Source organism: Etheostoma cragini, chromosome 13 (genome assembly GCF_013103735.1).
Source record: "Etheostoma cragini isolate CJK2018 chromosome 13, CSU_Ecrag_1.0, whole genome shotgun sequence".
NCBI lineage: Eukaryota > Metazoa > Chordata > Actinopteri > Perciformes > Percidae > Etheostoma > Etheostoma cragini.
In genome coordinates, this window is record NC_048419.1 from 1,383,022 (window position 1) to 1,396,834 (window position 13,813).

The window sequence follows — 13,813 nt, forward strand, 5'->3', positions numbered from 1 at the left end:
GGGGGGGGGGGATCTGTGGGTACCCGGAGCTTTCTAATTACTCCAATCAAGTTCTTTAATCGTGGTCATTTTTCACGGCTGAGATGGCGGGGGGCCCCTCGCTCTGATCGATGTCCTCTGTCTCTCTCCACCCAAATCACTGGGACTCTGCATGCTGTAGGCACTGGGTCTGGCCTAAATGGCTTTCATTTGGCTCCACTTTGGCTTCTGAAGAGTCCCACCTCATACACACAAACACACACACACATGAAAACACACAGTTTGCTCAGTTTAACATTAATTTCAATATGAATTCAACGTTACCCAGCCTTGCTGAGAGTGACCGCTCAGGGCAGAACAGATGGCGTATTAAGCTGAAAGCAGCTACCTTTACAGCTGCATTAAGTGCTAATTAAATGTGCAGAAGACAGATGTGTAGTTGCAGTGTGCTCATCCTATAATAGCAGCTGACAAACATCCGATATGTGGCCATTTACACAGATTGATTAAGAGCTCACTACGGACCCCTGCCTAACTTATCTTTAATGCAACTCCAAAGTTGAGCGATCTAAAATATGAGAACTAGTTTGAGTCTTTTATCCCCAGACTTCTTTTGACCATAGATTTCTTTTAATCTATGTAGGTGACTCCCCATTGACCAGGTTCTTGCTGCCATTCCCAGGTGCTGTAGGGGATCTTCCCTGCTCATACCTCTAAAACCCCAGGCTCTATTTGAAGCAGCACCACTGCTGGACCTACACTCTATGACTTTGGTTAGTGATTTAGACCCATCAAAAAGAACCCAACTTGGCTGTGCTTCATGCTGTGAAGCTGTGCAGAGGTTCAGAGTCTAGCAATTCAACGGAGGACAGAGAGAGAAGCAGAGAGAAGAAATTCTGTAGGTCACTCGTCAACAGAGGCTTTAGGTTCACAAGCTCTGACACCGCTTTTTTGCTTCAGCTGGAGTGTCAACAGAGATAGCTGTAGGCGCTAACATTTACCCCATCATCAGCCCAATGTAAAGGAGAAAGCCTTACAACCACAGCGTGTATTTGGCTAGGGGTGCACTCAGCCAGTATCCTATCCGGGCATTCTCACTCTTTTACCTATTGCGCACCCCCCCTAAAAACAGCTTGGAGCACCCAGGGACTGCTGTAGATTTGTCGGGAAGCAACTAACGTAGGGAGACGGCTCTTGCAACATGCATGGAAAGCCATGAAAATAAAGTGTGTGTTTGCGTCCTGCATTGTGCTGAGTTGACAGCTGCTGGGCTGAGAGATTGCAAGTACAGCAGGACCTGATGGTGCTGTCACACCGGCTGGCTTCTTGTCTCAGTTGGGCCATCATCCAGCTAGTTCAGCCCTCTATCGCACTTCTCCTAATCTCATTCTCTGTACCTCCAATCCGCTGATAGCACCAAACTCAGAATACATGGTACCGGCTGCTATGTTTCATCTGAGAACAGCAAACACTCCTCAGACTAATGCCATCTCAATGCAGAATAGAGCCACAAGCTAATTTACAATCCAGTTTATAGATTTGGTCCTGGCAGGAGCCCCCACTAAGAGGATCTGTTGCCAAGTTAGAGTCTGTGTTCCAGCACTGAATGATGGACAGTTCCTCTGCACTTTCCTTATTGCAAGTGGAGCTCACATGTCCGATGTTATCACCCATTGAACAGAAAAATAAACGGCATGGCCTAAAGCACATACTCACATACTTTTGTGTACTTTTGGTTTGGAGCTGTTTTTCATTGTGTGTGGGTCAGGTCCTTGAGTTCCAACTAAAGATAAATCTAAATGCTTTAACAGGAAAGTCTGCAGGGCTCCCTGAGACTGAATATAAACAGGAATTATTTCCTTGCCATTCAGCCATATCTTGCAACGCATTTTAGCCTATATTTGTTTACATTGTTTTGGCAAACTGGCACCGTTAAAAGGATGCCAAATTGGCTTTTAGCTTTTCCTGTTTGCAATGCACCAATGGCTGTACAAACAACTATCATTGTTCTGTTTTTTTTCTATGATTTCTAAGCAGAGGGGAGCAATTGGGGAGCGAAGGGTTTTAAAGTACTTCAATTACCTCTATGAGCTGTGTGTCACAATCAATGGTGCTGCTCCAAATGCTGACCATGGTGATAAGTGGGCCAAATCAGTGGGCCCATCTACACTCCTTCTGTGTCTTTCACCTTGCACATTATCTTTACCTCTCATCCCTCTCAGCAAAATAGCAAATATTCCCTGAAATGTTGAGCTGCTCTTTTAAGAGAGACAAAGTACAATGATTGCCAAATAAGAGTGTGTGTTTCAGCACTAAGGGAATGAAGTTCCTCCCTGCTTTAGTAATTGCACACATGTCAGACGTTATCATTTACCAAAGATGCAAATTGCACATATTTGTGTTAAGACTCAAAGAGAGAAGTTCTGAGGTTTCATTCTGAACATAGTGCGACTGTAAAACCCAGGCACCTCTCACACATGATCTTGTTGTTGTTAATATGAACACTACAGCATATTATAAATGACTGAATCTTTCAGTGATTTCTGGCTCCTGGCTACACTTTCACAGCATTATTCATTTTCTCCCTTTCCCGCTCCCTCCTAAGTCCTCTTCTCTCCCTTTATGGATCTCTGTAGCTCATTACATCCCGTTAGCACAGCCAGAGCGTGAGGAGAAGGTGTGAATACACCAGGAGACCAGCTTGGTGTTCAGTGCTCTACAGAGGCCAAGCATTGTCAAGGCAGCGCGGGGGCTCAGTGGTTAGCACCTCTGCCTCACAAGAAGGTTGTGGGTTTGAATCCAGGTTGTTCCGGGCCATCCTTTGAGAAGTTTGCATGTTTTCCCCGTGTTTGCGTGGTTTTCTTCCGGGTGCACCTGTTTCTTCCCACCACAAAGACATACATGCTCGGTAACTAGGACTGCAGTTAAAACACTGGCGCATTTACAGAAATGTTGATTACTGTGCATTGTCGTAATCAAATAAATAAATCTACTACTACTAGGTTCACAGACATGCACACCCTCTGTCCATCTCTAGAGGACAGAAGCTACTTAATTGTGGCTGCTCAGACATGCTGGTAGAATTATTCCTGTCCCCTATTGCAAAGCTGTCAGCTGATACAGTCATACTGTGGCAGGCCTGTTGTCAGAGGTTGATACTTGTGTTATTAACACACTGGGAGGATGTAACCCAAAGCTGTATTCATGAATTATTGAATATGATTGTGATTCATTCATCATCTACTGCGGCAAATAACATTACAATGAAATGAAAGTATAACTGATAGTTTTGATGCTCTCTGGCTGCACCACTGACACACCACAACTGAAAAAAGCCAGATATTCTCAATTTGAAAATATGAATACACATCTACAATGTTACACAGACAGTAATTGCTTCTCCTGCTGCAGCAGTGTGCAGTATTCTGACTGGCAGCTTGTTGAAAGCTCCTCACACTGCCCCACAGTTGATCTCAACTCAGCTATTTGCTTACACAATAAAACATGACATGCAGCCCGGTTCTGAACAAGGAACCCACGGGGGGCGGGAGAGGTTGACAGAGAGTCATCAGAATATACATCATTAGGCTGGGTGTCATTTTTCAAACAGCCGGAGGACAGTCGTAGCCATGTGTTGGACTCTGTGTGATAGCTGGGGTTGACATGGCTCCTACACAGGCATCTGCCACTAATGACAGATGACAGTTAGCCTCGCCTGTGCCCTGCTGCATTCAGTGCTGTTATTAAAAGTTGCTGCTTCATTTTGCAGTATGTTCATCATTCACTTAATTATATTCTATGAATGTGTGTGTTTGTGTATGTGTGTGTGTGTGTGTGTGTGTGTGTGTGTGCCTCTCCTAACTGCTGTGTCTTTATGTGTCCATCCTTAGGTACACAGAGGACGAGATTCGGCAGAAAGTGAGCACATTCAGACAAATGCTGATGGACAAGGAGGGCGTCATCACCAGAGAGGGTCCACACACACAGCCAGTGTAAGTTACTGTGTATTGGTTTAAAGGCAGGGTTGGGGATGTTACAGCGCCACGTTGGGGCTCCGTCTAACACCTTGCCCCTGCACTGCTGCATCGCTGCTTCAGAGCAGTTTCACTTTCTGTCTCATTCACCGGTAAGCAGACAGCTAATATTATCATACCGAATGTTTAACATCATGTGTATTGTCAACCCCACCTTCAAAAAATGATAAAAAGAATGCCTAAACTGAGTCCAAATAACAGCAGTTGAAGGTTGTGCATGCAGTGAGAGGAGGAGGCTCAGAAGAAAAATAGTGTCAAGTGCCAAGCTTCATGAGGATCATGAAATAAAAAACTAACAACTGCACAACTAACCAAATTAAACATTATTAAGAATGAACCACGTCAAATCTCTGAATATTAAAACTCTACAATCTACACGTCCGTGTATTTAGCTTATTGCCCATTTCTTTACATTCTGTCACATCAGCATCAAGAAAACTCCTGCTGGTTTGGCTACTAGCAGTAGTCTGGATTACTTTGATACATCAGAACAAGACAGAATCTGGAGCGCATGATTTCTATACGGCATAAGACGTGACGTATCTGTGATGGACATTAAAGATACAGTCGTAAAGAGTGCTGATGATTTTAGGTTTAAGGTACATTATCTCCATCAGGTGACAGTTAAGAAGAGGGTGTGAATATTACTGCAAAAATCTAGATTTAGAGCACATCATCGGTGCATATTAAGATACAAATAGGTTTGTATGCGTTTACATTCCTCGGGTCATATTTAAGCGAAGGTGCGTTTAGGGCACATCCAAATCCACTTTTTCTAGTTTGACTCCAGGAAAAGGGTCATGGTTCTAAAGGGTTGTACTTAGTTTCTTCATTAATTCGTAGGTGTGTTTTGGGCGTAACATGCAATCAACCAATCAGAGGTCATCTCCCATTCCCTTTAAAAGCCAGGCGCCTTGGCACATTGCTATAATGATGGCGGATTTGCACAGAAATATTTTTATTCTTAATCTTTGCATGTGTATGCATAAAATAGCAATGAAATGCTGCATTACTGACTTTAGACCAGGTTTTTGTTGGTCAGTGGCACAATCACGTTCAGCTGCCTCAAGAAAGCAAGAGGCCATGAATGCACGTGAACACACCTCCCTGTAAGACCAGCACACCCATGGGTGCAAAGATGGGCGCAGGTGCATTTGCTATTCAAACCACGTGGGCGCAGGATGAGAAATTAACAACTGCGTCAGTCTTAAAATAGCAAAGCCACCGGGTACAAGATGGGGGCCCAAGTGTCCATGCACGGTTCTACACCCCACCTCCTTTTTGTCGTTCATTTTCTTCTTCCTTCATTTAATATATTAGGGAACCCAAAGAGTTTTGGATCATTGACGCTAAATTAATTATAGCAAATGAATCTAATAAAACTAGACAGCCATAAATATCAAATGCAAGCAGAGATGGATTTACAGAAGAGGTTATGAGTAATAGTCCAATAATGTCTTCAGGCGTTAAGTTCAATGGAATATGGACCTGAATAGCAAAAGTGCAATACATTTTAATTCCTTGCCTTTTGACTGAGAATGTCTCTCTCTGAATACACAGGAAAGGGTTAAACCCCGAAGCTTTGCAAATAATCATTAGCAAGTCTGTTCTAAACTCTGCTGGAAGCCAATGAGGTGAAGATTGGCATAATAATTGTTAAAATGTCAGTCTGTTTAGCGTTAAGCCTGGCTGTATAGCTTTGAGCGCGAGATGGCATGGGAGAGTATGTCATGTGAGACAAGGATAGATGGAAATATAGGAACCGAAATAAATGACTGCGTGCGTAGTCTCCGTCTAGATCACAGACAGACACTCGCACCCTCACAAACGCCACTGTCTCAGCCATCAGAAACATGGGAACCAGAGGATATGGGCGCGGTGGCCCTCCTGAGTCCCTCCATCATAATGGCAGTGTGAACGATTGGGAGAGGCAATGTGGTGGTAGCGACGAGACCCGCTGTCTGTGAACTAATGACTGGTAATGGCGCTGACGCGTCCTGTCTCACAGACTAGACTAATGATCCTCCTTCCCCTGCACTGCAGCCGCTGTCTGACATCAGCCCAGACCAGGCTCAAAGGAGGAGGGAGGCTGAGGGAGGCCGTTATTGACCACGCTATGTTTGTTTAGCTGTTCACATTAGTCCAATCTAAAGGGCACTTTCAGAAAGGTCTTGATGTGGACAATAGAAGAAAGCTGTAGTTTGCAGGGTTGTTATCACCCCACCCCAATCATCCTCACACTCAACACTGCCCCAGACCCTTACTGTACACACACACACACACACACACACACAGTATAGACCTCTTTCTGAATTAATCCACATCCCTCTGCACAACATTGTGTGACTTTACATTTGTAGTGCCTGTGTCTGAAGCATTATGGGAAATAAGCCTTAATTGACCAATGGGGTGACCTCTGGGAAAAACTGTGCCAAAGGCCTCCTGATCATTACTGCCACCAGCAATAAACAAACAGACAATCCCACACATTATTAGGTGACATGGTAGGGGGCCCTCACATCAGTTAACAAGGGCCTCTAGCTGACAGTATGCATGGATATGTTAGTGATGTCACTGAGTGGTTTGTTTTCTTAACAATGCTTGCTCTATGGAAGGCCGTGTCAGTCTGTTGGTTGGTCGGTTGGTCTATCCTTTTGGTCCAACAACAACTATTGGATGGATCGCCATGGAAGTTTTTACATTCCTGGTCCTTAGAGGATGAACCCCACTGACTTGCCCCGCCATGAGGTTAACAACTTTCCATTTACTGTAATTACCATGATCCTTTGTACACGCATTCAGTGTTCCTAGAGTATGAAGCCTAATGACTTTGGTGATCACCTGATCTCCTTCCAGCGCCAACACAGGATTGACGTTTTTGGTTCAGAGTGAAATCTCTCCACTACTATAGGATTGTTTTGCATCAAAGTGTGTACATACAGTCATGTTTCCTTCAGGATGAATTGTAACAACCTTTAACTTCGATTTTTATTAAGTTTTATGATTGAACACCTGCACACCTAATGGCATTCCCATTAGCCCCGGGCACGGGCGTGGCAGACAATTCTGGGCCCTGTAGAAAGGCAGTTTCAATGGGCTCCTCCCCATATCCACATCTTTTTGGGCCCTCCTCACATGAGGGCCCTGGGTACTCACACCCCTTTTTCCCCCCCAGTCCTACACCCCCGTTTGCAGGTGCAGCCTACTTTGTGTTTAGTGCTAAATAATTAGCAAATGTTAGCACACATTTACATTTACCATGCTATATTATGAAAGTGAACACAGTAAACCTAATACTCGCCAAACATCAGCATATTCCCATTGTCATTGTGTGCCTAATTACAGCCATACAGAGCCGTTAGTATTACCTGCACTGAAATGTAACACTGTGATTGAAATTCAAAAGACATAACACATTTATGTGACATGCAGGAATAAAGACAGTTTTAGTAACTCCAAGATGATGCTATGCAACTTTAAGCAAAAAGGGATTTCTGTATAGATCTAGAAACAGTAGTTAGTTTCTACATTTACTAAATGATGGGAGGCTTCATCACAACCTCAAATATACTACAGCCTTCAGCGTGTTTGACTTTGCTCAGCTGGGAGGTTTTTTATTCAGATGCCATCTTTTCCTCAGGGACTATTAATATTGACAGCCTAGGCCCCCCGGCTGTAGCTTAATACTCGTGCACACTAGCAGTAAACAGCCAGCAGTAAGCATGGATGAGCTAGCTCATAACTCTGTTTACCGATGTCCCACATTGATTTCCTGCAGAATGGATGTGAACACAGGGTGGAAGAAAGGAATGCAGTGTGTAAAGCATCTGAGGGCCATTCAGTCTTACACAGCGAGACCGCCCCAACCGAGCAGGATCGATGTGGAAGCTGACCCTGGGCTTTACATAACTATTCAATATCTGATAAATCGCCTAAAACCGACATTTCTTCATTAGCACACAGAATTGGATCCACTGTTCGATCGTTGTTCTCCACGATCACAAAATTGATCAGCTCAGTTTGTCACCACCCTCATACTGGGGAGTAACCAATCTCACCTCCACCTACCTCCTCCCAGAATAACAAACTTTGAACCTGTGCGGCAATAAAAGATATATCTAATATCAGCTAATATATCAGCTGTCTGAGTAAGGGTGTAAATGAGCTGCACTTTGTGCCGCAGCCCTGAGGAGGTCATGGCCATAGTCCATCACTGCCAGGTCTCAGGGACAGTGGCTGAGTTAGGGAGCTTCTTTCCTCACCAGGGCACCCTCACTAATCTGTTGATGACCACCAGGCTTGACAGATGTCTCCAGCATATTAGAGCATGGCGTCATTTAATATCATTTTTAATTCTAGAACTTTTTTTCCAATAAGTATAGACTGTAAAAAAATTAAAAAAGAGGAGTTTGCGGTATTTTAAGCCCTGAGTAGTGTCTTCAGTCTGTAATAACCAGGGCAAAGAGAGTCCACCAGTAACTCCGCAGCCCCTCTATTTTCAGTAGCTGGGCTACAAAGATACAATGTAAAGAGATGTTAGTGAGGAACTCCTACGCTGTCATTGTGAAGTGAGGTTATTTTGCTGGGGCTTGGTATCCCTGCTGGAACCAGTGGTGCTCGGCCAATTAAGGGCTTTGTTGCCTCTTCTCTACACTAGCCCTCCTCTCTTGATCTTAAGTGTGCCCCACGTGTGTTTGATCTCCTTACCAGAGGTGCACTATCCTTTGCGTTGTCACTTTTTTCCCGTGTGTTGCTTCAGCCTCTCCATCTCATTACTCCTGCCTGTTCTCATCTCTATCCTACTAATTGAGGCTGCATGGTTAGTTATGGAAGTTACGTCTCTGTCATCACTCTAATCAAAATAACCTCTACATGTGCTACATCTCAGTATTATAAGTACCAGGAAGCCCAGAGCCGGCTGGGTTTGTAACAACACTGGGACGTGAGGTCAGAGAGATTGGACTGGAAAAATAATCAGTGTGGTGTGTTTTTATATTTCTTTAGCCCACATGGAACCTGCAAGGTCAGATCTGCAGGATCAGAGCAGGCCACATAAGAGAGAAGGGAGTAGAAGGGCAGGGAGGATTAGGGAGGAGGCTGCTGCCATCTGTCTTTATATACTGTGAGTGTGTGTGTGTGTGTCTGTGTGTGAATGGAACAAATGGGAAGGTATACAACTACAGGGACAAAAAGGTTTAGTGTGTGAGAATCACATTTTTTAAATACTTGTCTTTTTGCTTTTTTGCTTTTTTTTTGCACCCAAGTTAGGTGCCAGATGTGAAGATACATGCTAGGTACATTCATTAGACTGCAGCAGAGCTCTAGGGAGAGCAAGTGTGGTCCACCACTTTGTTCCAGACCGAAATATCTCAGCAACCATTTAATGGATATCCATGAAATTGTCTACAGACATTCCTGGTCCCCTGAGAATGACTCCCACTGACTTCTGTAGCACTAGCAGCAGCTTCACAGTTGTGGTTCTGAGTAAAATGTATCAACAACTAGGATGGATTAACATGATATTTGGTAGAGACACTCCTTTTCCCCTCATGATGAATTATAATAAAATTGGTGATCCTTTGATTTGTCATCTAGCACCATCATCTGGTCAGAATTTGTGATTTGCAAATGTTATCATTAGAGCTAGTAGACCAATAAATCCGTCTGGCAGATGTAACATCCAATATCCAGCTATTGCACATTGGTGGTATCAGGCAATAAGCAACTAATAATTGGTTTGAAATAATTTAGAAACAGTGTCTCTGTTACATCGTTTGTCCACCAGAGAGTACTAACAAGGTGATTTAAGACTGTAAAATGTCCCACTTAGTATGGGCAAGGGCTTGCAATTTACCACAGTTGCTTCTCTTCTCACACACTCTCCCCATTTATGATCCTTGACTTTTGTGTTTTTAGGGTCAACCACCTGCATTACCAGCCTGACGGGTACGAAGAGAACACTGACTTGGTTGGCTATGAAGACGGAGACTATGACCACCATTACCACAGTGACAATCGGTAAAACAACATTTAAACACACACACGGTATAATGGTGTTGTGTTGACCAGCTCTGACTTCTGAAGTGGTTCTTAGTGGACTTCTCAAATCAGCCACCTATTATTTCCTTTAACATGGCCTCTGGGTGTTTCCTTTGGTAATAGCCGTAAACGTGAAAGTAAAAAAAGCTCTTCAAATCCTCAAACAACACTCCCACCACCCAGTAGTAGCATGCACCTCCTATTATTCATGTTTGGAAACCATAATTTAGATCATTATGATCATTTAGATTGGGCTTTCTGAATGTGTTACTTCACAAACTACATTGTCATTTCCTCAAAGTGTTTTCCTGTTTCCATTGTGTGATATATTGCATGGTGTGGCAGAAAGGATTGGGGAAATGAGAAAATAGACTCTTATTGGCTTGCGCAGCAGTAATAGGCTATAATCTCTTGTTCTCTCCTTCTGTGGCCAATTCAGAGTGAAGAGGAAATCAAGCAGCTCTCCATCCCCTCGTCCAAAGAAAAGGAAGAAGAAGAAATCTGGCCGCCGAAGGAGTCGGTGAGTGAAGCGGCTCCCACTTATGAAGTGGTTTGATTTTTCTCCTTTTTCTTTTTTCCTGCCTCGTTGACAGAATAATCACGCTGTCGTTTCATGAGATGGAATTCCAATTACTTTGGTGTGAATATAGCTAACGAGCCATCAGATACGGCAATTGTTGAGACGGGGATAAGAATTGTAGGGAGACATTAGCAAAGAATAGACTCATCTTCCATTTTCATTTGAAAAAGTCAACCAAAGAAATAGAATTACTGAGAGAGAGAAAATGTCACATAGTAAAGAGAAGAAAGAATCAAAAAAGAGAGGCAGAGGGAAGAATAGAGTTGGGGACAAAGAGAAAGAGTGAAAAAGATCAGCTGAGCTGCTATTGGACGTCACCTTTGCTGACAATGATCCCCTCTGAGGTGTAATACGGTGTAATGGAACCCGATGGGGAGTAAAGAGCCAGTTAGCAGCAATCAGAGGCGGATTTCATGCCATGCAACTTCTTCCCTTCTCCTCACCAAAAGGTTTGGCAGCTCCTCACCCACTCACAGAGAGAAGAAGAAAAAGAGTGGGAAGAAACACAAGCGAGACCGGTGAGTGTGTACAGTACATACTGTGTGTGTGAGAGTGTGTGTCATCAGTGACAAGTCATCACATGGAAGAAACTGGCTTTTTAGGGTTTATCAACAGTCACATTCACACACATGGATGTGGAACAAAGGAGACAAAGAAAGAGGTCCGGATGAAAAGGAAAATGGACAGAAAGACAAAACGACACAAAAAAGGAAGAAGGAAAGGAAAGGAAAAAAGATAGGAAGTTAAATAAAGGGAAGGAGAAAAGACTAAAAGATAGAAAGAAAACAAAAATGAAAAGACACCGAGAAAAAGAAAAGGCAGAAGGAAAGACTGAAAGATGGAAAGAAATAAAGATACAAAGAAAGACGATGAAAAATAAAAAGGAAAGACTAAAAAATACAAAGAGAAAAGGAGGAAGGACAGAAAGGCATTCTGTACTATTCCAAAGACAAGATAAAAAATAAAAAGAAAGACAGACAAGCTGAAATAAAAAGGAAGAATGAAAGAAAACAACAGACAGGAAGAAAGTCAATGAAAAATGAAAGGGGCCAAGGGAAGAAGAAAAAGGAAGGGAAGAAATAAATGAGTAAAGACATGATTCAAGGAAGAGCAGACTGGAAGGAAGGGAGACAAAATAAAAAGAAAGGAAGAAAGAATGGATAAAGGGAAAGAAGGAGGGAACAAAGCAATAGCTCACCATCCGAACCGTTGTGCGATGCCTTGGGATATCATGAGGAGTGCTCTCCTCGTCCACTTCCTCTCCGTGTGTGCGTGACTTTTGTGGGAGCACGGGGTAAATAAGTTGCTCTAATAACCCCCCCCCCCCCCCTGTCTGGGGCACACAGCACAAGAAAAATGAGCCTCTCAGCAACTTGCTTAGCATCGCTGCACTGCCCCGCTCCTGTTTGCCACATCTCATCCATCCACGCATACCCAGTCCCCCCCGCCCCCCCCCCCTTCCTCATGCCCACCCCTCCGGAATAACGGATCGATGAGGCAGGAAGCAGGGTTCCTCCCGAGAGAGTAGCCATCCTCCCTTGATGCTTATTTCCGTTTTTTAAGGTGCACGTTAGCAGGAGCTAAACGTTCATACCCCTGCTTGTTTGCAATAGAGCTCAACAGTGTGGTTCCCAAAGTAGAAATCCTGTTTATTTTCTCCAGAAGGATTCTGATCGTTGCCATAACAATCAAAACGCGAGCTACGAGGTTGTGAAATGAAAATGTTTTTTTTTGCTTGGGGGTGACATGCAGCATAGGGCCACAAGTTGCAGTCAAACCCTGGCCCGCTGCGTTGAGGGGTGGACCTTTATATATGAGCCCCCGCTCTACCAACTGAGCTTTTTGGGAGCGCACCAAATTTAAATGTTTAATGGTTTACGACCATCTGGCAGCTGGTGGGCTTGGTTTCTTGAAATTTGAAATTCTTACATAAGGATGACCCCTTGAGATGTACCATCTCGTTTTCCAGGGGTCCTGGACGAGATACCGTAGAGCCTACAATGACAGCAGAATAAGATCATAACATTTCAAATACTTTTACCTTTACTGTAAAATGTCAGTGAGATTCAGCTGTTCAGTAAAGAGAAAATAGTGAGGAATGAGATCAACTTAGAAGGATATTAAAGTATAAAGTCTAAAGGCATGTTTAAACAGGCTTAACATACTTTATATAAGCATTTAATGGGATCAAGGGAGATATATGACATATGAACGTGGAAAAACACTTCCGGGATCACAGCCTTTAAAGAAGTGGGCGGTCACTGTAGAGCTCTATATACACCTCACCCTAAAAGATTAGGGCTTGATTCCATTTGGATAAAATACCTGTCCCACATGTTTTTACTGCTGTGTTCTTGTATTTAAAGGTGAGGTGAGGGGTTTAGCCGTGGGCGGAGTGTGTGAGCGAAGAGAACAATAATGAGTTCTCCTCTCATATACAGCAGTCCCTGGTGGACTCCCTTGAGTTGGGAAACACAGGCTGCTACTGGGGTCACAGCTCTGAAACACACAGCAGCCACATACATTACTGGGACAGCTTTATTAGTCCCTTTCAGGGAATCAACGCGCTTTGTGCTGCCACTGCCTCTCACTTCACTGCATGCTGTACTGGCGGTGTGTAAAACAGCAGGGGGGATAGATTGCTCTTCAGGAAGGAATAGCAGCACACATCTCACAAACCAGTCTGACTAATCACCATGGAAACTGCAATCAGGGTGAAAGGATTTGGAGGTGAGGTGTCAGTCGAGCGCTGAGGACTGAGGAGGGTCCGGCCTTCCCCTTGTTACCGTACTCTGAATGTGTGGTCAGAGGAAAGTGTTTCTCCGTTTATTAGTCGTGTTTTATTGCAGTGAGCAGCGTCTTCTGCAGCCAGCACTAATGCACAATTAGCGTGACCTTCCCAACCTGCAGAATACCCCCTGGTAAAGTCTGATGTGACAGCTCCCAGTGGACATCTCTGCACATAAGGAGGGGATTCAAACTGGTTTTGTGCACATCCTTAAAAGTGTTGAAATACATGCTGAAATATTCGATTCAGAATCCGGCACATGAAAATCCATGATCCTCGTGCTGTTCACAGTAACTTGAACATGTTCATATTCCGTGACCAAAGTATGCTTGTGATTTTGGAGCTTTAGCCTTTCACTGCTTTGTGTCTCTGTGTGTGTGTTTGTAATTTAAA

At 43.8% G+C, this 13,813-nt stretch overlaps 1 protein-coding gene across 3 annotated transcripts in view; it reads left to right on the forward strand.

Annotated features, from left to right (window-relative positions):
- srrm3 (serine/arginine repetitive matrix 3) overlaps positions 1-13,813 on the forward strand; it is a 73,018-nt gene that overhangs the window by 44,462 nt on the left and 14,743 nt on the right. For all 3 annotated transcript variants that reach the window (XM_034889723.1, XM_034889722.1, XM_034889725.1), the window contains exons 3-6: positions 3,870-3,971; positions 9,930-10,031; positions 10,492-10,572; positions 11,082-11,150. In XM_034889723.1, the coding sequence (XP_034745614.1) occupies positions 3,870-3,971; positions 9,930-10,031; positions 10,492-10,572; positions 11,082-11,150 (354 nt within the window). The remainder of the gene's footprint in view (positions 1-3,869; positions 3,972-9,929; positions 10,032-10,491; positions 10,573-11,081; positions 11,151-13,813) is intronic.